Source organism: Cnephaeus nilssonii (assembly GCF_951640355.1).
Source record: "Cnephaeus nilssonii genome assembly, chromosome: 13".
NCBI lineage: Eukaryota > Metazoa > Chordata > Mammalia > Chiroptera > Vespertilionidae > Cnephaeus > Cnephaeus nilssonii.
The window spans coordinates 17,176,227-17,201,411 of NC_137084.1; the positions used below are offsets into that span (position 1 = coordinate 17,176,227).

The 25,185-nt window shown below is 42.7% G+C and overlaps 2 protein-coding genes and 1 pseudogene across 7 annotated transcripts in view; 1 reads left to right on the top strand and 2 right to left on the bottom strand.

The window, feature by feature from the left end:
* Positions 1-2,184, bottom strand: part of LRP4 (LDL receptor related protein 4) — a 56,217-nt gene extending 54,033 nt beyond the window's left edge. Inside the window, exon 1 of one of the 2 annotated variants that reach the window (XR_013814391.1) lies at positions 1,942-2,184. Coding sequence is in view for 1 of the 2 variants with exons in the window: in XM_079787835.1 (XP_079643961.1) it covers positions 1,942-1,993 (52 nt within the window). In the remaining variant the exon portion in view is untranslated. The remainder of the gene's footprint in view (positions 1-1,941) is intronic. The other variant, XM_079787835.1, reaches the window with a different exon arrangement.
* A 9,847-nt stretch (positions 2,185-12,031) lies between these two features.
* Positions 12,032-25,185, top strand: part of CSTPP1 (centriolar satellite-associated tubulin polyglutamylase complex regulator 1) — a gene marked incomplete at its 5' end in the record, with an annotated part of 164,029 nt that continues 150,875 nt past the window's right edge. For 2 of the 4 annotated variants that reach the window (XM_079788551.1, XM_079788554.1), the window contains one exon: positions 12,042-12,153. In XM_079788551.1, coding sequence (XP_079644677.1) covers positions 12,105-12,153 — 49 coding nt within the window. Of the gene's footprint in view, positions 12,154-25,185 lie in introns of all 4 variants that reach the window. The other 2 variants (XM_079788552.1, XM_079788553.1) reach the window with 2 other exon arrangements.
* LOC307109246 (large ribosomal subunit protein uL6-like) lies at positions 12,277-25,061 on the bottom strand (annotated as a pseudogene). Its single transcript has 2 exons — positions 24,994-25,061; positions 12,277-16,099 (listed from the first exon to the last, which is right to left on the bottom strand). The product of its transcript is annotated as a large ribosomal subunit protein uL6-like (transcript).

The window sequence follows — 25,185 nt, forward strand, 5'->3', positions numbered from 1 at the left end:
AAAAGAGTTACAAAGAACCATCCCATCCTTTGTGTGTGTGTGTGTGTGTGTGTGTGTGTGTGTGTGTGTGTGTGTGTGAAGCATTAAATACACACGCTTCTCTACCCCATTCTCAATGGAGATGTAGTGTATGCAGTTTTGACAGCTCTGGAGCAGTAAAATCCTCTTGGCCAGTCTCAGCCCGGAACCTTCCAGCTCCCCTTTCCCTGGAGCAGAAGGCGACAATCTCCTCTCTGGCTTTGTTGGTATCCGTTTTAGCCACCCCTCCACCCCCCCCCCCCAACCCTTTATTTTTTTTTCCAGTGCCTTGCCATTTCCCTTGATCTTTTTCAAAACTTCCTCCAGGGGGCCGAAAGGAAAGTTCCATCCCCTTCCCTTGCAGCCGAAGGGGGAAACCCCCCAAAAAAGCATAGCTGTCCCTTTAAGGGGCCCATGTGGTGGGAAGAGCAGCTACATTCCTACCCCAGTAGGGCCGCTGTCCCGACACGCCAAAGAGGCTACAAATAAACCTTCGCGGAGAGAGCCCGGGAGGGGCGAGCACAGCGCGAAGAGGAACGTGGGTCGGAGAGGAAGAGCGGAGCGGAGAGGAAGAGCTCGGTCGGCGGGAGAGAGGGCATGGAAAAAGTCATTTAAAACCCACGGGTAGTTTAAATAACACCTTAGCACTCCGTTTTGGATGTGAAGGTAAGACCATCTTTTAAAACAAGTGCCTGGGCACCTCCATGCCCTGCCAGGCAAGTTCCGAAATCTGCACTGATTATTTCCACACGAGCTCCCCTGCCTTAAAGAAAGAGCCGGCGCAAGGCCAGGGTCTACACAGACCCTCCACGCCCACCCCCACCCCTCACCCGGGCTGCCAGGAGGGTGGGAAGATTCGGGTCTCCCCGCCTTTGAAGAGTGGTGGGTGAATCGAGTTGGGGCTCCGAGATCAAAGAACTAGAGGCAGTTGCTGAACCACGGGGTGCACCCACGGTCCTCGGCGGTTGAGGAGAAATACATTCCACCGGAGCCCCCATCGCACACACCAGTGGCGTCCGGGCACCACACACGTTATTAACGAGGAGCAGATGAAGCCGCGGTCCCGCTCCCCGGAGGACCACCGCGCGAGGGGCGCCGCGCGGGCCGGCTGCCTTCGCAAGTTCGGCGATACCCGCCCCCGGCCCCTCGGCCAGGACAGATCTGCGGGAGTCTTCCAGCAGTTTCTTCCCAGAGTCCCTTCTCTGCCCCCTTTTCAACCCGGTCCCCCTCTCCGCCCCTCCGGGAAGGATCTAGGGCCGGGAGCTGATTGGTCGCAGCCGGGAGAGGGAACCCAAAAATACTACTAAAGGGAGGTGCTGCCAGCAAGCAGTGTCCAAAGACCCTCGGAGGGAGCGAGGTCTGCAGTCCGAGGAACTGCCCCCCCCCCCCGCCCCCGGGGAGAGGAATCCCCAGAGCTCCTGTGCGGATTGCACTGGGGCCCCTCTCCGCGATCTGCCGAGACCCCCGCCCCCTGGAAGGAGGGATATTTAGAATGCACGGTCTAGCGACCATCCTCCCCCGCGTCCCTTTCTTCGCACACTTGCATTCGCACCAAGGACACAGAGACTCTACCTTCACCTGAAAGGGAAGCAGCCCCGAGCTCTTCAAAGAGCAGCGAGGGCAGGCGCACGAGCGCCTCGGATCTGCCCCGGCCCGGCCCAGCCTCAGCCCCAGCCCCAGCCCCAGCCCCAGCCCGGGCCCCGGGAGCTCGTCCACCACTCCCCATCTAGGACTTAGGAGCTGCGGGAGCTCGTGCTCCCCTCCCCGGCACGCCATCTCTGGGCTCCTGCTCGGACAGAGGGCGAGGGGTCTCAGGCCCAGCCTGCGCCGTCCCGCTCCCGGGATCCGAGTTCTGCAGCGGCTGGACCCGGGGACAAACTTTCCCCGGGGGCCGGTCGGCGCGGGCGCGGCGGCGCCGCTTACCGTGTGCGCAGAGCAGGGCGCCGAGCAGCAGCGCGCCCCACGGCCGCCTCATGGTGCCGCCGCAGCCGCCGGCGCTCCCTGCCGCCCGGGGGTCCCGCCGGCTCCCGCGGGACGCGTGGCGGAGGGTCCCCGAGGGGAAGCGTCCCGGTCCGCCGCGGTGGGCGCACCCCGCACGTCGCTCTCCGGCCTCTGCTGCCTCCAGTGCAGCCGGAGTCGAAGCCGCTCCGCCAGGGGACCGGGAGGGGGTGTCCCGGGCCCAGCAACCCCGCCCCCCGCGCCGCAGCCCCCGCCACCGCCACCGCGCCTGGTCCCGCCCCTAGCCAGCCCGGCCCCTTCCCGCCCTCGGCCCCCGCCCCCGGGTCCCCGGATCCCACCCGCCGGCGCCTCCCGCGCGGGCCCCGCTCCTCTTCAGGCCGCCCCCACATTCCTAGCCTCCGAGAGAGCCCCCTTCCTATTCCCATTACTGCTGCTCGAATGTCCCTGACTTTAAAAAATTATCCGAGCGGCAACTCTCGAATCCCGATCACTCTAGCTCTATGACGGAGGACCGCTCGAGCTGACCTAAGTCTCCTGGACGTGACCCCAGCCCCCCTACCGGCCCCAAGTCCAGACTTTATTGATGTCTCGAATACGCAAGGCTTGCATAATCCTCTCGGGCTTTATGGACATCAAACAAGGGACATCAGGGGGCCTGGGGTGCTGTCTTAACTAGCATTCTCACTGTCAAAATTCCTTTTCTGAGATTTTCTTCTTGCTCCGCCCCCCACCCCCGTCTGGGCAGCGTTGTTCTAGGGCTAAATAATTCCACGACCTCCCCTTTTCATTTACTCATTTCCTGAGGTGGTTGTCTGGGTCCTGTCGCCCCAGTTCAGAGGTCCAGAATTGTCCCAGACAGAGTTAGTTCCTCCTCGCTGTCTTTGTAAATCAGCATTGTTAGCCTCTTCGCCTGCCTTTGACTTTCTGGTCCTGGCAAGGAAGGAATGGGGTAAGGAAGTAAGTCCTTGCTTGAAATTTTACTCTCCCAAAGACCTCAGCCTCCTCCCAGCTTCAGTCTGTAGAGCTTCCAGCCATGTTTTACAACATAAAGTTATAAACTCCTCCCCTGTCTTAGCTTTGTGGCCCATGCCTCTCCCCAGTACATATTAACCATATGGGTTGATTTTGTTACCATCTTCCATTTTATAGGTCGACTCTTGTCTTGTTACCTTTGCCCAAGTCCCCAACTTCCTCAGGGTTGTTCTTTGTATCACTTCTCCCTCCAAGCTGGTATGCCAACTGTTTTGGCTTTGAAATATTCTGTCCTTTTGGTAAGCCACGTTCCTCTCACGAGTAAATAGAGTCAGGAAGACCCAAATGCCCCATGTTTGCTGGGGGGAAATAATTTGGTGTAGTGCAAAGCAGATATTAGATTTCTCCAATGGATTGGTAGGCATTTCATCCTTGCTTGTTTTCAATTTTTCAAACGATTTCACTTCAAATTACCATCTTTGACCAAAGCTAATATTAACTTTGCAACAGCATCCAAAAAAACGTGGAGTGTTAACTCCTCAGCAAGTACTTCTCTATACTGTTTTGCCTGAAATTTTTACACAGATGAAATGTGGTTGAACTAGCATCACCATGGTAACTTATACTGAGGCATTTTCTGTGTGTGTAGTTCTTCTTGTGGACTGCAGGCGGCAGCCGAGTCAGGTCAACTTTACAGTCTCTCACTGCTAGGAAAGATACGACCTATGTCACCTTAGCCTAAAATCCAAGGAGAAAAATGGAAAAGTAGAGGCTGATTCTTTGCACATACACTCTCCTCCCTGCAAAACGCATCTCCCACATTTTTTTTTATGCAGCCTTGGTTGGTCTCAGGATTTCAGTATATGTTGCTTATGTGGATTTGTTTTTCAATCTGTTGAGAAAGACCTGATGATTCTGGAGACCATATTTTTTTCCACATGAAAACTAAGGACATGTGGTATAATGAATACATTTGTCCCCCCAAAAAAATCCAAGACAGGCGGTCACCATACTTTGGATGTCAGGGGTTTAGGGATTTATAAACAGTTTCCACTCTGTGTGCAAAGGATAGGTTCCTTCCCAGAAGGCATGATATGTGTTGTTTTTTTCTGGGATCGAGGAGGAAGGGGGAGGCTGGCTAGCCATGTCTGACTCAGGCACAGGAAACTGTGTTTTCTGTGTGCATCCCAAGTGCTCCTCCTCCATGGTTCAGCACAGTCCCGGTGCACAGAGCCATCCTGGCTGCTGTTAGTCACTGGGAATATCAATGGGTAGAAACGGACTTTGTGCATAGTCCCTGCCTGGGTCACCCCCTAGGGTGAGTTAAGTCTTGGCTGTCAGAAGCTGCTCTTGTGCCAGGAGTGCTAAGCCATATTTATTTTTACCAGGCCTCTCAGACTTTCTTGTTTGGAGTGAGAGATCCTGAAAAGCATGCCAGAATGAACTGTTTGTCTCCCTTTTATTGTCCTCTGGGACATGCCCCCTGAAAAGTTGTAGGGAACGGCCAATTCCAGAGGGGTCTCAGAGGCATCGGTTTCCTCAGAAACACTACCCCTTTCCTTCATCTCCTTCTAGGACAGACCAGGGAACTGAATTTCCAAGATCAGAATATTGCCCTGAATTAGATCAATCACTAATGGCCTTTTCAAAGAAAACACAGGGAATGCTAGATAATTTTGGCATGATTTTGACCCAGTTGAGTTGGTAGAATCTATAATAATCTATAATAATAAAAGCACAATGTGCTAATTAGACTGGACAGCCGAACGTCCTTCCAGATGTCCTTCCGGACAAAGCCTCTGAGGCTGCGAGGGCCGGGGGCAGGCAGCTGCGACAGGGTGATGGGGGCAGCACCTTCCCGCAGAGGGAGGCCAGTAGGACATCCCCTGAGGGCTCTCGGACTGTGAGAGAGGGCAGGTTGGGCTGAGGGGACCCCCCCCCCCCCAGTGCACGAATTTTCATGCACTGGGCCTCTAGTTCTCTTATAACAGAGGCATTGTGCAACAATCTGAATTTCTAAACATAATTCTTCAAAGAGAGTAAAAGATTTGAAGTTTCACACTCTATTTAAAAATACATATATATTTATTGATTTTACTAGTAGAGAGGAAGGGAGAAGGAGAGAGAGAGAGAGAAACATCAATGATGAGAGAGAATCATTGGTCGGCCGCCTCCTGCACACCCTCTACTGGGGTTCGAGCCCACAACCCAGGCATGTGCCCTTGACCAGAATCGAACCCAGGACCCTTCAGTCCGCAGGCTGATGCTCTATCTACTGAGCCTAACTAGCTAGGGCTGAAGTTTCACACTTTAAAACAGTGGTTCTCAATCAGGAGTGATTTTGCAGACAGGGGCAATACCTGAAGACATTTTGGGGACTATTACTGACAAATTAATGAGTAGAGGCCAGGGTTCCTGCTAAATGGCCTACAATGAGCAGGACATCCCTCCCACAAAAACTTATCCAGCCCCACATTTTAATAGCGCTGAGGTTGAGAGACCCTGATTTAAAAGATTAAGAACACGAATCTGCAAAGAATTGCTGCATCTTCTCTCTAGAATTTACTTTCTGTGAGTAGAGGGCAGGGATTCTTAAAGCTATAGAAGGGAAAACAAGAGAAAGCTCAGCCAAAGGAGCTAAAGGCATCCGATTTGCCTTGGGAAGCCTATTTCTGGTATTCATTCACTTAGTAATAGTAAGTATTTATTACAGTGCATTATGTGCCAGGCACTATAGAAACAGTGGTAAACAGATATATTGGGTCTCTGGAACTTACAGTCTGATGGGTGTGGAGGCTACAAATATACAGAGGCATTAAAAGAATGATCTCACAAATGAATGTAAAGCTACAAATGATAGGGGCGTTCAAGGAAAAGTACAGGGCCTATTAAAGGAGAGACTTGATTTAAATTTGGGGTTTCCAGCAAGGCCTGTCAGAGGCACTGACACTTAAGTTGATTAAGAGTCATCAGGATAAGAATAGGTGGGGAGGGTCTTCCAGGCAGAAGGAACAGTATGTGCAAAGGCTGTGAGCCAGGAAATATGTCCATCATATTTATGAAAAAGTATCATTAACTTTTAGCAATGCTTTTCTCTAGGTGTGTGTGGGGGGATGTTACTGCTGGAGACCAGGAAACAAATGAAAGTATAAGGGAATAGTCTGATTTACATTTCTGTGCTTTCTTTCTTTGCAAATCCTCCATACCACCATTTCTAATATCAACACTTTTCACGTTTCAGCTCAGTAGTGGTACTCATGTCAGAATCTGGGTTACAACGGCTGATTCAGGTCCCCAGCCTAACGTGGGGCACCTTCTGAATAGTAGCTCCTTCTAGCACATTTTTTATCTCCTGAAAGCTTCATATTCACTCACCTGGAATATATACTAAGTAGAGCCCTTTGCAGCAAATATCTCAGTAGATCTTACTTATTTTAGAAGCAAAGATAAATTTAGAATGATGCAAAACAAATGTATCAATGAATAAACATTTGGTTTAATAGCAAACCTGAATCAAGCATCTATGTAAATGGTTTCTCTGTTCCCACACTTGCCCCTTTATAATTCATTCTGTACAAAGCAACCTGGGTGACTTCTTAAAAAATATAAATCAGATCATGTCATTTCTTGGCATAAAACCTTCCAATGGCTTCCTGTTACACTTAGAATAATATCCATACTTCTTCTCCCTTGGCCGTCAGGGTCCTTCATGATCTGGCCTTTGCCTACTTCTTTGACCACGTTCCCCCTTATTCATTCCCCTCCAGCCATACTGGCTTTCTTTCTGCTCAGCAATATGCTGTCATTTCCTTTTTTCACCCTTTACATGAGCTGTCTGTCTCTTCTACTTAGAATGCTGTTTCCCCAGACCTGTCCATGGCTGGTCTCAGCTCAATGTCACAGCCTGGGAGAAGGTTCACCTCACCACCCTCAATTTGCCTTGTTCTCACTCACTGAGAGGTAAATAAATAAATAAATTTATTTTATCTAGGAGGTTGGATACCGTTTCATAGAGGTGGTGGCATTTAGCCTAGGTCTTATAGGATGTGTAAGAGTTCACTAGGCAGCAAATGTGGGAGAGATACGTTCTTAGTGGAGAGAAGAGCTTATGCCCCAAACAAGAGGATGTGAAGAAGCTCAGTATGTTTAGGAACAGTGAGTAGGAAAGTGTGGGTGGAGTATTAAGTATGTAGGGAAGAGTGAATGGCAAAGTGGCTAGAAAGGTGGGTTGGGACAGGACTGTGAAGATATATATAGTCTGCAGGTTAAGGAATTTTACTTCATCCTCGTAATGGTGAGTCAGCAATGCTTTTTAAGTAAAGAAGTAACATGGTCAAATTTGAATATTAGAACAATAAACTCTTCATGGCTTGGCAGAGAAAAAATAGACACAGAGACTACAGCTTTTCATCCTAAGATTCTGAAATTTGGGACCTCCAGTTCATATCCTAAGTTTATTTAATGATTCCTAGTACATTCCCTTTCATCTCTCCCCCCCTCTCCCCCCGCCCAGAATTAATTCTCGTGGCTTGTCTACATTGTAGCATTTTCTCTATGCTTTTTATTGAGATTGTTACTTTTTTTCTGGACATTTCTTAAGATATGATGATCTGTCACATACAGTATTTAGGTGTAGGAAGGATCTGCCAATGCTTTATTTTTTAATACTGTAGTTTAAAAAAATTTATTGATTTATTTAGAAAGAAAGGAAGGGAGAGAGAAATATTTATTCATTGTTCCACTTATTTATGTATTCATTGGCTGCTTCTTGTATGTGCCCTGACCGGAGATCAAACTCGCAATGTTTGCATATAGGGACAACACTCTAACCAACTGAGTTATCTGGCCCGGGCTGCCAATGCTTTCTCATTAATTTTTAATGCCCTTTTCAATGGTGCCTTGCATTTTTCTGGACTTTTTATATCATAGATTGGTTCAGATGAGGCAACCATAAGTCCTATGGGTTAGATTAACTTTGCTTTTTAGACTTTTAATTTATAGGAGGAAAAATCTACTTATGGCATTCAAGCATTTATTTTACCAGGCCCTATGCATGATCCTAGAAATAGAAATATGAATGAAGACTGTCTCTTCCCTCAAGGAATTCATAATCTAGTAGGAGAATTTAAAGAATTTTTAAAAAATGACATAAGTGCTTATTAAAGTGTATCATCTAGGACAGAGGAAGGCACAGCTAATTTTTGTAGGCTACCAAGAAAAATCAGAAAAATCTTCCTCCCTTTCAAATTACATGAAAGTGTAATTTCCAGCTCTTTTTGCAGCGTTTGAAAATATAAAATAACAAGAAGGTACAAGTTTGTAGTTTGCGTTTCAGCTTCCAGTTCAATTTAAGCCATGTCTTCTTAATCACTTTCTTGTAATGCACTAGTTATTTAAAAAATATTTTTATTGATTTCAGAGAGGAAGGGAGAGGGAGAGAGAGATAGAAACATCAATGATGAGAGAGAATCATTGATTGGCTGCCTCCTGCACGCCCCACACTGGGGATCGAGTCCACAACCTGGGCATGTGCCCTGACGGGGAATCGAACCATGACCTCCTGGTTCATAGGTTGATGCTTAACCACTGAGCCACGCTGCCGGGCGCATTAATTATTTTTAACTGTGCCAGAGTTTGTGGACGTTTTCTTTGCAAATTCTCCCAAAGCTCTGGTCTTTGACCCGCAGTAGTCCAAAATGGCTTGTCAGTAAATAGCATTTTTAGTTTAAACATGTTAATTCCATATGGTGGTATCACGCTTAGTTTCTGCTTTGTTCCTAAGGAGGATAAATCTTTTAAGAGCAAGAGCCTGGTAGCTCAAAATGAATTTCATGACCTGAATTTCTTAGTAGCTACTTCGCCTTTAGCATCTTTTCTGCTTGATGAGTTGATAAAAGCTTGTCCTAGTTTCTTGAACCTGTTTTGTAGCAATAATTCAGCCTGAATTTTCTCTTTCCTTATTGTTTCCTTGAGGTTTAAAACTAGCACATTGATTTTTTTTTCTCTGAAGTTTTCAATTCCAGGGAAGATTTTCTTTCCTATCAATCTCTTTTCATAGGTCCTTGGCAGAACCAGTGATGTCTATTAATTTTCTCTTTATAATTATAATCTGATAAATTGACATCTCAACATATACTCTCTCTTGTGGGTGTTTCTTCTATTGTTTTGAGTTTGATGTTTCCATTCCTTATGCTATAATACTTTAATATCTCATGCCCTCTCTATGTTTTAATCAATTTTATAATCCCTGCTTATTTTCAGGATTGTGAAGTTGTCTTCTGATTTAGTGAATGACTATTTGTTTGGGCAAACTTTTCAGAAACATGCTATGATAATTTAAGAACTTGAAAAGCCCATCTAAATAGAAGGATGACTTTTTTTTTTCTTTCCTTAATATTCAACAGAGTCACAAAAATACACTTGGCTTTAACAACTCTTATGTATTTCCACTTTTCTTAAGACTAATGTTTTGTATGTTTCACTGAAATATTTCCTCCACCACTGAAGTATTGCCAAAATCTATTATTGTGTAATCTATGGCAGAAGATAAATCTAAAAGTGGTGGCTCTTTATTAGGAAAACCAAACACTAGTTGAAAGGTCATCACCTCTGTTTAAAGAATATTGTAAAGATCTTCAAGCCACTCATTTATTGTCTTTGTTTGTTTTCAGGTTATAATACGTGCCTATTATAGAAAACTTTTGTGAATATAGAAAAAATATAAAGAAGAAAACTGTCAATAGTCAGTATTTCCACCAGCAATAAAGTCTACCTGTTACTTCTGCAACCCCAAATTTTCTTGAAGTCTTAGTCTAGCAACCACCTACCCTTTTCTAAGTCTTCACAGACTGTTCAGGACATTAAGAATAGAGACTGACTTTAAATGTAAGGGTCCTTAGGATTTTTATGGAAGGAATGGAGCTGTAGGAAAAACCTACAAATTGCTCCACAGATGACATCTTGTTCTTATTTAGCTTTCTTTGAGTCATTAACAGTCGGGCGCCACTGGTGCTGAAACTTATCATTATTATAACCGCAAATGGGTTAATGCCCAAACAAAGCTATATTCTTGGGGCTGGTTCCCAGCTCCACCACACAGACCTCAGCAGCAGCACCCTCCAAGCCCCAGGATAATGCTCCACAAATAAGAGGATGTCAAATGTTCAGCCTGGACTGAAAATTCGCTTCTTTTATCTTGTAGCTTCCAGTTGCTGGCAGGGCAGAGCAAAAGAAAAAAATAAAATAAATAAAAACCAAGCCAATAAACCCTAAAAAAAGAGGTTATGTGGTTTAGTGGTCAGACCACTAGCCTGGGGGTTGGGATAGTGAGATCCAGTTTCAGGTCACCCACTATTGGCTGGATGATGATAGACAATTCATTTTCCTATATTCCTCAGGTTTCCTACTTAGAAAAGGAGAAGTGCCTTAGAAAGTTCTTAGGACAACTTAAATGATCTGCAAATAGCTTCAAGTTGCTTGGAAGTAAAATGAAATTGTAACCCTTAATAATTACTATCCTATTACTTTATTAATAATAGTAATAAGCCAAAGGTGTGAAAGTTATAAACTCCCATACCCTTAAGTTGCATTGGTAAGGAGAATTGGGGGGGGGGCGGTGAGGGTGGAGGAAGAAGACAAATATTTTCATCGTATTTGTAGGGCTTCACATCAAATATCAAATTAGTAAATTCATTACCTCAAAATAATAAATGCTGTTCCTAGTTTGGGTCTGTCCCTTTATCCTTACCGCATCTAAACTCAGAGTGACTCACAGGAACCTAGAAATGAGACACATATACAATTTTAAGGGAAAGGGAGAATTAGGAGGTTTGAAGCTCCTGGTGGAGGAAGCTAAGAATAAACCACTCAAAACACAAAGAGAAGAACCTCCTCTTTCTTTTTCCTCTCAATGTAGGTGGTCCACTGGTTTCCCAGTCATTCTTTTGATAGCATGATTTTTGTTTTCTTTCTTTTCACAAAACCTCACCTTCTCTTCGTGGGGGGGGGCACAAACTAAAAAAGTGAGAGCAGAGTGGCTTTTTCTAATAGGTTTCAACTGTGACAAGTGCTACAGACCACTAACCTGCTTTTGGGAGTGAAGGGGAGCAAAAAGAAATATCGGGATCTCTGGAAACTTAAAAAGCAAAGAATGTTCTCCTCTCTTAAAGAAGTGAGCAATTAGGCATATGAGGAAAGAAATCCAATAGGTGTCTTGGTTTGTGCATCCCATCCCTTCAAGAAATGAAGTGTTGCTCTAGCTCGTTTGGCTCAGTGGCTAGAGTGTCTTCCTATGGACTGAAGGGTCCCAGGTTCCATTCCAGTCAAGGGCACATGCCCCGGTTGTGAGCTCAAGCCCCAGTAAGGGGCATGCATGAGGCAGCCGATCAATGTTCTCTCTCATCATTGCTGTTTCTATCTCTCTCTCTCCCTCTCCCTTTTTTATTTATGAAATCAATAAAAAATATATATTTTTAAAAAGAGTGATCCTCTTAAAAAAAGAAAATAGAGAAGTGAAGTGTCTTGGTAGGAAAAAAAGAAAAACACTTGGGAAGGGTACCAAACAGTAAGGGATAGGAGTAGGAGGGTCTAAAGATGAGGATTTTGAGAGGATATGTTAATGAACTGTTAGAGGATTTAATGAGCACCTTCAGTTATAGGATGTATGTACACAAATTTTAATGAGCAGCCTTGTTATAGGAGTAACCAAGATATAAGCACTTGAAAGCATTTTGTAGCAAATAAAGATAGTAAATAATAGATAAAAATAGGTAATGAGATATTGTTTACGGAAATTTAGGGGTGGGAGCTATTGTGAGGATAACAGCTGTATAAAGCAGGAATAGTTAAGAAATTCAGAAATTGAGAATATGGGAGGCTGGCAATGATTCTCCCGCCCCCCCCCCCCCCCCCCCCCAAATTCCTCTAAAACCAACTCCTCGAGAATTCTTGAGTCCTAAGACTGGACCGCCGCCGCGAAGCGACCGTTCCCGGAACTCGTGTGGCCAGCTTGGCGTTGCGGTACGGAAACTGTTTGCGTGACACCCCCTCCGCCTCCTTCCTCTCCTCCGGCTGCGTAGGTGCCATGGCAACGGAGAGTGCTGGTGACCTGGCTTCCGGAAGCCGGAGAGCTACAGCTCGGAAGCTATCCTTGTCAAATGATGCTGAGTCCGGAGCGCCTAGCCCTACCAGACTACGAGTATCTGGGTAGGAGCCTCGGGGAAGGAAAGAAGTGCAGACAAATTAGGGCGGGGGCGGGGTCTGTGTGGGAACCGGTCGAGCTGGGAAGGGGAGGAGCGGGGAAGGGGGCGCGTTCGGGTCCTGAGCCTGTTAGGCCCAGCGAGGCGGAAAACAGAACCTGGGGAGTAAAGAATGTCTGAAGTGTACGGGCTGTAGCTCAGGCTATGAGGATTTTGTTCAAAGTGGGATAGGTTGGAGTTGAGAATTTGGGGTCCTGTGGGGGCCCTTATTGATATGCTGGTAGTGGAGTAACCATGACACTTGAAGTGCCAAATCAGGCATTCTGTGAATAATCATGTTACCATTACATAGCGGCAACTAACAATTGTGAGCGTTTATTTTACATTACGGACTCTACTAAACATCTTACATGCATTCTTTATTGAATCGTCACAACAGCCCTGGAGGAAATACTGCATTTTTCTTCCATTTTGCAGTCGGAGAAACTGAGGCTGAAGAGGTAACTTACACAAATGAGGCCACACAGCTAGGAAATCGTAGAGCTCTTGACCACTAAGGCCGTAGCTAGTACTTTATTGAGCACTGTCAGTGTGTAAGGCATTTACTGGATGAAAAAAGGATGTATGCACACAAGTTTTAAAAAATTGATAGACCTTATTTTTTAGAGCAGTTTCAAGTTTACAGAAAATTGAGCAGATATTATACAGAGTTCCCATAATATTCCCTCTCTCCCCTACTCAGAGTTTCCCTTACTATTAAACCTGGCATTAGTACCTTTGTTATAATTGATGAGACAGTGTTGATACATTATTATTAACTAAAGTCCATAGCTTACATTAGGGTTCATTCTTTGTGTTGTCAGTTCTCTGGGTTTTAATAAATATATAATGTCATGTAACTGTCATTATAGTATCATGCAGAATAGTTTCACTACTCTAAAAATTCTCTGTGTTCTACCTCTTCATCCTTACCCCTGCACCCCAACCCTTGGCAACCACTAATCTTCTTACTGTCTTTAAAGTTTTACTTTTCCAGAATGTCATAGAGTTGGACTCGGCCAATAAAGTGGCTTCTTTCACTTAAGCAATATGCATTTAAGGTCCCTGAATGTCTTTTCCTGGCTCGATAGCTCATTTCTTTTTATCATTGAATAATATTCAATTGTTTAGGTGTACTGTACACATTTTTTATGAAAAACAATTCTAGTTTAAATTTTTCAATTGATAATACAGAAACTGGATTTAAAATATAAAGAAGTTTAAAAAAATAAAATATAAAGAAGTTTATAGTGAAAAGTCTCCTGCCACCCTTCCCCCGCCCCCTCCTGCCAGTAACCACTATTACTCGTTTCCTGAATATCCTCCCAGAGTTTAATTTATTATATACATAAAGGAGAATACAGTGCATACTTTTTTCATTTAATATATCAGAGTAATTTATTTGAAGAGAGCCTCCTCATTCTCTTTTTAGCTGTATAATATATAAATAATTTACTTAACCAGTTCTCCATTGGTAGACAATAAGTTGTTTTTAGCCTTTTGCTACTACTAAAAATACTGCACTGAATAACCATAACCTGCAGTTTTGTTCCCTTACTAGTATATCTGCAAGGATCAATTCCACAAAGTAGAATCGGCAGGTCAGGGGTATATACATTTTAAATATTGATAGATATTGCCAAATTGCCCTTCCTAGGTGTTGTATCGGCAATGTAAGAGCATGCCTGTTTCTCCATAGTCTTTCCAATAAAATAGATCAAGCTTTTGGATATTTTCAACCTGTTAAATGACAAATAGCCCCAGGAAGATTAAATATGCATTTTTTAAAATGAAGTTGACCTTCTTTTCACCAAGTTTAAGGACTACTTGGCTTTTGGAAAGGCATATATAGCCCTGGCTGGTGCAGTTCAGTGACTGGGCTTCATCAAGGGCTTGCTGATTTGATTGCTGGTGGGGGCACATGCCCGGGTTGAGAGCTCCATTCCCATGTGGGGGGTCTGCAGGAAATAGCCAATGATTTGTCCCTCTCACATCAATGTTTCTCTTTTTCTCTCTCCCTTCTTCTCTTTAAAAATCAATTTAAAAAATCTTTTTTAAAAAGGCATACATTTGACTCAGTGATCCCACTTCTAGGAATATATCCTAAGAAGCCAGAAACACCAATCAGAAAGAATTATATGCACCCCTATGTTTATAGCAATGTTGTTTACAATAGCTAAGATGTGGAAACAGACCAAATTCCCATTAGTAGATGAATGGATTAAAAACAACAACTATGGTACATTTACACAATGGGATACTACGCAGCTGTAAAAATGAAGGCTCTCTTCCAGACCCATATGGCTCAGTTGTTGAGTGTCGACCTATAAACCAGGAGGTCACGATTAGATTGCTGGTCAGGGCACATGCCTGAGTTGTGGGCTCGATCCCCAGTAGGGGGCATGCAGGAAGGAGCTGATCAGTGATTCTCTCTCATCATTGATGTTTCTCTCTCTCCCTCTCTCTTCCTCTCTGAAATCAATAAATATATATATATTTTTAAAAGAAGGATCTCATCCTGGCCGGTTGCTCAGTGGTTAGAGTGTCAGCCTGCAGACTGAAAGGTTGCAGGTTTGATTCCAAGTCAAGGGCACATACCTTGGTTGCAGGTTTATCCCTGCCCGGGTTGGGGTAACTGTGGGAGGCAACCAATCAATGTGTCTCTCTCATGTTGATGTTTCTCTCTCCTCCCCCCACCCCCATCCCTACTCTCTCTAAAAGTCAGTGGGAAAAATATTCTTGGGTGAGGATTTAAAAAAAATAATCTATATATATATTTTCTCTATATATAAAAGGCTAATATGCTAAGTGTCTGACTGTCCCACCAGTCGCTATATACGTGCACTGACCACCAGGGGGCAAACGCTCAATGTAGGAGCTGCCATGACGCGCACTGGCCATTTACAAGGAAATGGCACTGTGGACCTAGCGCTGACAAAGCAACACTCAGCCTCCCCAAGTGGGACACAGGCTCTGCCACCACCCCAGAGTAACACCCACCAAATCACAGCCAACGCTGCCAAGACACCATGGTGCAAAATGCGGCCCATAGCCCAGCCCAGCCCGGAAGTGGTCACTGTGGGCGCCGGGTAATGACGTCACATAGCAACACCCAGCTTCCTCTCCCTAGCAACTAGCCTCCTTGGAGTTTCTTTTCTTTTCTTTTTCTTTTTTTTTCAATACAAGGCTTTTATTATACATCTTTATAGTTTCACAAACAAGTGTGACAAATTATTTGGCATCTCGGTGTTTCTATAGCTGGATAACTTAGATCTTATTCATCAGCCTGCTAAACTGTTCCTTTTTCAGAAACATAGATACCATCCAAAAATTTTTTGATATCTTTGTTTTTAACTGTTGTGGCTTGCTGAATCAAAGCAGCTGAATTTGATACAAGTTCAATGTCATTTCCTTCAAGAATCAACTCATCTTTCTGGGTTTGAGATACTGAACAAGCAACTCCTGACCTCATCCGAACTCTGCGGATATATTTTTCGCCCAAGAAATTTCTGATTTCAACAAGAGAACCATTCTCCTGAATAACGACGTTGATGGGGAAGTGAGTGTACACAGACCTAATCTTGTAACGGAAGCCCAGTGTAACACCCTTGATCATGATCTGTACATGACTGAAGATAGTGCGAACTGTGGCCAGTTCCTTTCTATTTCCCCACCATTTGTCAACCTGGAGGCTGTTGTTTTTCTTTCCAAGAATACTGAGCTCTACATTGATGTGGTTGAAGTCCCTCCACAGTGTGCCTCTGGGGCTCTTCACAATAACTGTGTGTCCCTTCAGAGTGATGTTCACATTTTCTTGGATGTCCACAGTCTGATTGCTGAGAATGGTCTTTATCCTCGCAGGAGATGCAGCAAAGAGCCTCCTTGGAGTTTCTTCAGCCCAGGAACACGACTTGCTTTATAGCCAAGTGCAAACATTTAACTAAATGTCTGTGAAGCATTTTCCCATGCTTCATCTCATTTGATCCTCACAGACGTCCTGGAGTAGGTAGATAGGAGACTCAGTAAAATACTATTTTCTTTTCATTAGCCAGAAAAATGGAGATTTAGAAAGTTTAGAAATTTGACCCAACTGAAAAGAAGAAATGGTGGACCTTGAAAATGACTTTAGGTTTTCTCACTGTGTAGAATATAGTCCAACACTGCTGCAGTTAAATATTTTACCCTTCGTTCTCCCTGCGTGATCTACAATAATAATCTGCTTCATGTTGATATTTACTGCTGTGTTGCTGACAATTACCTGAAAGAGAAGTTGGGGTGCTTCACTGGGCTAGAAAAAGTTTAGCTAAATCAGAAAGCAGGTCTAATTAAGCAAGTTTATTCTATACATATCAAAGGCTAAGTTGACTTGTACATGCACGATACATATACAGCTCTCGCTGGCGCCAATTACATGCGTGTGTTTCAATCTGTCATTGTCGATCGTGAATTTGGTTGACACTTCTATTATAGAGAAAGGGCGAATAGTGATATTAAAATATTTCTTCTAATTAATTTCCTTTCAATGTGCATGAATCTGTGCACTGGGCCACTAGTAATAATAATAAAAGAAGGATCTCTTATCCTTTGAGACAGCCTGGAAGGGCCTGGAGAGTATTATGCAAAGTGAAATAAGCCAGTCAGAGAAAGACAAGTATCACATGATCCCACTTATATGTGGAATCTAGTGAGCAAAATAAACTAATCAGGGACTCATGTTTCTTTCTTTTTCCTCATGGTCCATGAGGACTGAAGGAGCTCTCTGTTATCCTCTGGGGTAAATAAAACAAAGCTTTCAGTAGAATCAGTTCCATTTAAATACTTTCTACAAGACCCACACAATATCGTGCTTAGATTTTATAGCTTAATCACATGACTAATACTTAGCTGCAAGAGAAGCTGAGTAATATGGTCTTTATGCCAATAGCCATGAATCTAGGAAAAATTGGAGTATGTTTCTAAGGAGGAAGAGGCTGCTGGAGCTGGCAAAATAAACTAATGAACAAAAGAGATCCAGACACATTGAAACATGCAACAGACTGACTTATTTCAGAGGGAAGGGGTTGGGGAGTGGGTGGAGACTAACCAATGAACTTATATGCATATATGCATAGCTCTTGGGCAGACAATAATGCAAGGAAGGCCTAGGGAGGGGGTGGAAGCAGGGTGAAGGGCATCAATGGGGGGGGGGGAATGGGGACATCTGTAATACTTTCAACAATAAAGATAACTTTTTAAAAAAGGCATGGATAGAGAGAGAGAGAAATTGTAGTCAGCCAAAAGGGCATAGTTATATCACAGATAAATTTGCATCTAATAAATAATAATATCAATGTCTAGTAATACCTAGACTTTTGCTAAGGATTTTACATATTTTATTTATCCAGTACTCAATCTATTAAGTATTTGAAAAGCCTAGCCCATTATTTATTTTGTTGGGTGTTTACTGTTTAAATTATATGTCTCAAAGGCTTGGCATATTTAATATACAATCTAAGTGAAAAGAGGTCAGTGCCCCTGACTGAATAATCAGGTATTGCATGTTTTAAAAATTCTTTGGCACACCAGTTGAAAATCTCTGGCCTAAACCATTCCAGGCCATGATTACAGGTTCCTAATCCACAAAGTCAGTGGGGAATAGATCAGTTTATACAACATGATGAGAAGTTGTTTTCTTCACTAATAGTTGAAAAGGCAAATATAAGCCCTGGCTAGCAGATGGAAAGGGAAACCTATAGATATTTGGTGGTCCCTCTTATAAGTGGCTTTTTCAGGAAGACCAATTTGTGTCAATGCTGATAATGAATCTACAAACAAATTAAAGTCTCAGGTTGGTTCAGTGTCCGACCATCTACCTAATCCTTGAACCCTGAACAAGTGCTCCTTAAGGCTCTGTGGCATTTAAGTATCTTAACTCCCTGTCTTAATCACCATCTGGACATTTATATTGCTCATACTACTTACTGTTTTCCTCATGGTTCATCAAACCATACAACTCTGCTGAAATGCATTTATCTTTGGTTGAGAACAACCCTTGCCCATTTAAATTTGGTCTCTTTTAGAGGCATACTGTTTTGAATTATTCACCCTCAATTTAATGACCATTTAATGACTACTCCTTATATATTAATTTAATAAAATATTTCCTGGTTTAAATTTTTAAATACCCATGGAGGGTTTTGTTTTTGTTTTCATTCTTTTTTAAAAATTGTAGTCACTTACATGTATAGGCCTAGAGAAGAAAATATATATGGAGAAAAGAAAATTGCAGAGACTAGAAAGCTCTAACCATTCAGCGAAACAAAAGCCAAAGCTGAGTCCCCCTTGGTAAGTGTGTCAGGGACCTCTTTTTAGTATTCTGGTGTAAATTACAGGGGTACCTATGAATATCTCTAGGCTTCCCTTTCTATCTGCTAGCCAGGGCTTATATTTGCCTTTTCAACTATTAGTGAAGAAAACAACCTCTCATCATGTTGTGTAAACTGATCTATTCCCCACTGACTTTGTGAATTAGGAACCTCTAATCATGGCCTGGAATGGCTTAGGCCAGAGATTTTCAACCGATGTGCTATAGAAATTTTAAAACATGCAATACCTGATCAGTCAGGGGCACTGACCTTTTTTTCACTTAGATTGTCAAATAAAAAAATGACAACAGCCAACACACCAAATAGCTGTCAGGTGTGAATGTCCTGTCTTGAATCATAAATGTATAGGTCATAAAATAGAGTTGTATCTTATTGGTCACGTCACATAATAAGGTTGCTTCTCATTGATTACCAGAAATCTTTGTATACAAATATAGGCACCTGATTTTTTAAAAAGGCACTTTGGTCCTAGCCGGTTTCTCAGTGCTTAGAGCGTCAGCCCATGTACTGAAGGGTCCCAGGTTTGATTCTGGTCAAGGGCAAATACCTTGATTGCAGTCTCTACCCCTGGCCCTGGTTGGGGCACGTCGGGGAGGCAACCACATTGATGTTTCTCTCTCTCTGTCTCTCCCCCTCCCTTCCACTCTCTCTAAAAATCAATGGAAAAATATCCTTGGGTGAGGATTAACAACAACAAAAAGTCACTTTGGAGCAAAAAGGGTAATTATTATTTTTAAAAAATAAATCAATTATATCTATTTTTGTCAGATTGGCAAAAAATAGAATATATTTTTTAGTGTGCTTGCAGAGTTTTAGTAATTAGGTTATGTGTGCCATGAGATGAAAAAGTTTGAAAATCGCTGGCTTAGGATCTTAAGATTGTTATAGAATCAGCTCAATGATGTTTATGCCTGCAACTGTCAGAATGTAGTGATAGAAATTATGTTAATGCTCAGGCCTAAATAGAGAGATGAGAGTCTGGAAAGGAGATGAAATAAGTATAGAACCCTTGAAAGAGTTCCAGCCTTATGCATACTTATTGGAAGCTTTTGCCAGAGGCTGAGGTGTGTCTGTGTATCTGATTGGGTGTGGGGAGCTCTCTAGAGCCCAAGGGCAGCCTGTTTTGGTCCCAGGTGTACAAAACACACCACCTACGTGCTGACCTGAGTATAAGCATGAGGGTGTGAGGTTTATTTTTTACCCCACCTACTTTGGTGAGGTGCATGCTTTCAGTCATGCTCAAAGTTGTCTCTTCTGTTTTCATGGAAACTGCTTATTCTCACTAAGGTTGGTAGTGGGTTGGCATGATAGATAACTCTTGGAAAACAGAGATGGTCTTTCTCCTTTGTCGGCTATACTTTTAGAGGAATCACAATAAATTGAGCACTTCATATATGCTTAGCACTGTGCTTTATCTTATTTAATCTTCCCAACCACCCTTAGGAGAAGGTTTTGTTATTAATCCCATTTTGTAGTTATTAATATCTCCTCATTTTACAAAGAAGGAAACTGAGGCTTAGGAAGACTAGTTGATTTGTACAAAGTCACATAGGTGATGATGCATAGCAAAGCAGGGTTTCAAACTCAGGTTTATTGGATTCCATAGCCTGTTTTTTCCTCTCCACTATGAAGATAAAAACAAACAAATCAAAACACGTATTGCCTGCAAAGGGCAATGATCCTTGCTTCCCTCTTAGGATGGAACTCTTAAACAGTTTATTAGTTGCAAATAAGTTTCCTGAAAACAGGAATTGTATCTTACTCATCTTGTATACCTACCTGCCTTTCACAATGTAGACACTTAATACATACATATATGTTAAATTGATGCCCTAGTCGATTTGGCTCAGTGGATAGAGTGTCAGCCTGGGGATTGAAGGTCCCAGGTTTGATTCTGGTCAAAGGCACATGCCTGGGTTACACGCTCAATCCCCAGTAGCGGGCGTGCAGGAGGCAGCTGATCAATGATTCTCTCTCACCATTGATGTTACTATCTCTTTCTCCCTCTCCCTTCCTCTCTGAAATCAATAAAAAAATTTTTTTTTAAAATTTGAAGATAAATAATCTGACTTTAGGGTACCCCAAATGTGAGAAGCTAACAACCAAGGTTTATTAAAGGTTTAGTATGTACCAGGTAATATTTTAAGTGTTTTATTTATATTAATACATATAAAGTTAGTTTCTTCCCTAGCTGGTTTGGCTCAATGGATAGAGTGTCAGCCTGCGGAATGAAGGGTTCCTGGTTCGATTCTGGTCAGGGCACGTGCCCAGGTTGTGGGCTCGATCTGCAGTAGGAAGCGTGCAGGAGGCAGACAGCCAGTCAATGATTCTCTATCATCATTGATGTTTCTGTCTCTCTCCCTCTCCCTTCCTCTCTGAAATCAATAAAAATATATTTTAAAAAAATGATAGTTTCTATTGTTATCTTCATTTCACAGATGAGGAAACTGCAGCACAAAGATATTAAATATTAAATAACTGGTTAAAAAATCATGAAGGAATAATTCTAATCCAGCAGTCCGACTCCAGAGTTCACATTGTTAAACTCCACATTATAAATACCTTGAGCAACTCCAAAAATAGGCTCCAACTATTGAATAGACTTATGCATGGATCCTGAAGTTCAGTGGCTCAAAGGGCTTAATTTAGCATTTCTGCCAGGAGGGGGCATCCTAGGAATCGGGATGGATCAGGGAACAGTAAAACTCCAGTTTCTTGCTACTGGACTCATGTCCTAGAGCAGTGATGGCGAACCTATGATACGCGTAGCCATTTCTGATGACACGCGGCCGCTGAGGCGGCCGCATGCCGAGGATGAAACATTTGCGAAATAATGTTTTTTCCTCAAAGTGACACACTACTCGAGTTATGCTCAGTTTTTTGGCGAAGTTTGACACACCAAGCTCAAAAGGTTGCCCATCACTGTAGAGGCAGACAATGAGGAAGATAACTTCTAAAAAGAAACCATTTGATAGAGTTTTATTGACAGTAATCTATGTACTTTGAACTGTGTGACCTTTAAGAAGTTACTCAGCCTCTCTGTGCCTTAGTTTTCTTATCTGCAAAATGTAGCTAATAATAGTACTTACCTCATACCTCATACATGTAAACTTTTAAAGCAGTGCCTGGCTGCTATATTGGATCTACATTGTGAAAAGAGGGTGTACAAAATGAATAAGATATATTTCTTTTTAGAGTACCTGGGTAGGTGCTCAATAAATATTAGCTACTATTAGTATATTTTATAAAAATATGTAATACATATGTAATTGGCAGCCATGAAACTGTGCCTCTATGCTCTCTTACTTTGGGGAGGGTAATTGACTCCCAACCCCAGCTCTGAATCTAACACCTTGTTCACACTGAAGTCACACTTGCCACGGGCTACTCCCAGCCAATGAGGGGGTAGAAGAGAGACATTTCTAGGAGATGGGTGACTCTTCCAGTGGTGACTTTGGCTTGAGGACTCGCACTGCAGTTCATTTCTTTCTTTCTCTTCATGCTCCTCTTCCCCCTGCCCGTCTCCCACCCTGGGTCAAACCTGCATTGTGTTCTGTCAGCTCTCCCAGCTTCCTCTGGCTTTCTCCACTGTTTCCCCATGGACATTTTCCCTAGTTTACCTCTTGCAAGTCTGATCCTGTCTTAGTGTCTGCTTCTCAGAATACCTGGACTAAGACAGCATCCAACAGTCACTGATAACAGTCCCTTCCAGCCATGAGGTCAATACAGTTTCTTCAAGCCTTGGCAAAAGTTCTAATATATGATTCTTTCCATGTGGAAGACTTAAGTGTTACCAATGTTGTTGGGGTTTTTTTTTGTATTTGCTGATATGCATGCATATGATATTTACTTGTCTTACTGCCAGACACCTTTTTTTTTTTTTTGCTTTTGGATGAATCCTGATAAGCACATTTATTTTGTTTGAGTATAATTAGGGGACCTTCCAAATCCAACCCTATGCCAGGAAACAGTGCTGTTTATAATAAGTTAGCAGAAATACTCTTAGGACTTTAAAGTGCTTGGGTTATTGCAAAAAGGAAATGAAATAAAATATTATAGATATTACACTGACTTCCTAAATATTTGGAAACTAGGGCACTTCAAAATAGTAATGAACATATTCACAAAACATCTGTCCTTCTTCTTCCTTTCCTTTCTTCCCCTTCCTTTCTTTCCTCCCTCTCTTCTTCCCTCCCTCCCTTCCTCCCTTCTTTCTTCATGCTCTTTCTAGATAATGCAAGGAATGAATATAAATGTTCTCCCCCCTCCCCACCAGGCAACTTATGCCATAGATGGGAGATAGAACATATTCAGAAACTGTAACACAAAGTGACAGTGTAATAAGTGCTGTTGTAGAGTGGGTGAGCTGTCTGCATGCAGCTGTGTTGGTGCTTTCCCAGTTTGGTCAGCAGCTTTTCAGTCATGGCAGGGACAGCAGTTCTCTGATGGCCTACTTCTGGGATGTGCTTTTGGGAGTTGTTCCTGGAAGTTCAACCGAGACTGTTTCTTCTGCCTTTTCAAGGAGTCTGTAAGCTATTTAATAAATGTAATATCCTTTTGTTTTGGGGAAAAAGAACAAGTGAGTTCTAAGGCATGTTGTTCCTGACCCTCACCCATCCCCATTTCTCCCAAGGTAACTAAATTGCAGGCTAGTTCAAGGTTACTCTAGTGTTTTAAAATAGTTATATAAAATCTTGACCTTGCTTATCATCTACACTGATAAAAAAGAAAGATGCAAATTGACCGTACTTTTGTGACACCCACCAGCCAATTAGGAGTGAGTATGCAAATTAACCCAACAAAGATGGTGGGTTAATTTGTATATGCAGGCACCGAGTGGCTGGGGGCGGGGCGTTCTGCACCACCCCAGCAGCTCCGGGCCTCTGGGCAGCATGGGAAGGCAGAAAGGTGGCTCCGGCCGGAGCGAAGGCGGTGCCAGCAGCCAGGGGAAGGAAGGCCCATTCTTGCACCAATCTTCATGCATCGGGCCTCTAGTTTATACATACAAGTAAATTAAAATCTTTCCTCCAAATGCTGTCCAAAAGTTGGGGATCACAAATACCATGTTTGCGGATTGAGTAATCTTAGGAGGCTGAGTAGGTAATTAAAGTTTTAAAAAATAATAATATACATCAGAAGAGACAAATGATCCATTAGCTTATTTCTAGTTCATCATCTGTTTCTACCCTTTTTAGCAGTTGTCCAATTACCTTATCTATTTGTATACTTGGTTATTGTTGGTTTCTAATAGAACAGGAAGCCATAAGGGCAGCTTATCTCCAAAATCTAGTACAATGCTAGGCCCAAGTTAAATGAATGGTCTGCTTTAAATAGAATAAAAAAAATGTTTTTAACTGGGAGAATGGAATTTGGTTCTATCATGTAAGAGACACTAGGATTTTTTTCCCTTTCCATGGATGAAAAAAAGGGATGACTGATTAAAATCTTCCCTGGATCCTTCTGGTTTTAAACTCCGATTATATCTAAGGTTAGTTTATTGATTGATACCATAGTTTCTATGTTTTGTTACACAACAGTGAAATTTAATTCATTTTTTAAAAATGCCATTTTAAGCCCTAGCTGGTTTGGCTTAGAGCGTCGGCCTGTGGTCTGAAGGGTCCCAGGTTTGATTCCAGTCAAGAGCACATGCCTGGGTTGTGGGCTCGGTTCCCAGTAGGGGGCCTGCAGGAGGTAGCCGATCAATGATTCTCTCATCATTGATGTTTCTATCTCTCTTTCCCTCTCCCTTTCTCTCTGAAATAAATGAAAATATATTTTAAAAAATGCCATTTTAAGAAGGAGGGAAATTTTATATGATTTGGGGGCCTCTCCATGAGATCCTCAGAGTCATATGCTTTAAGACAGGAATTACCCTGATAAACTAATTCCCGGGTCCTCTGTGTTGGGGTCACCCTTGCACTACTTCCCTAGGGACCATAGGAAATAGCTCATTCTATGATTGGAATTTCAAGTCAAAACACATTTATCTGAGCAGAATTTTAATGATTTTTCAAAGAGAAGAGGGATTTTCCCAAACACATCTGAATTTACCAAATTACTGATCCCATTAGCTATATTTTCTTTTAAGCACCTTTCTTTAAACAAAGCAATTATTGCTGAAATCATAAAGTGTATTTTTCAAAAAAGCTTTTGACTAAGTTTTGTTTGATTCGCAGGAACCCAGTAAAGGTAAATATTGTCTGAGAAGGCACTTTCAGCGCCCTTTCTTTTTCTTCATTGAATTAGCTTTTTAAAGCACTATTCTTTGGAGAGAGTAAGAGCTTTTTCCCAGCTGTCCTATTATTGTGTAGCTCAAGGTCTTGCTCTGAGATTACAGGTAATTGTGATAAAACACAAGCTTCAGTTTCTGTAATCTCAGGCAGAAATCTGTTTGTACCCCAGGCCTTCATATCAGGTGTTTGTTAAATTCAGACTTCTCTCACCTGGGGTAGCCCCACTGGTGCCCAGTAAACAGAGATGTGTGGCAGAGATAGGGCTGCATTCGGGCCATTGCCCTCTATTTCTCTTTCAAAATTATGTGGCAGAACTCCTGTGGCCAACTTACATACAGCATGCACAAAATGGGAAAATTATGTATTTTAAAATAGGCACGTTTGAAACAATAACACTTTGAA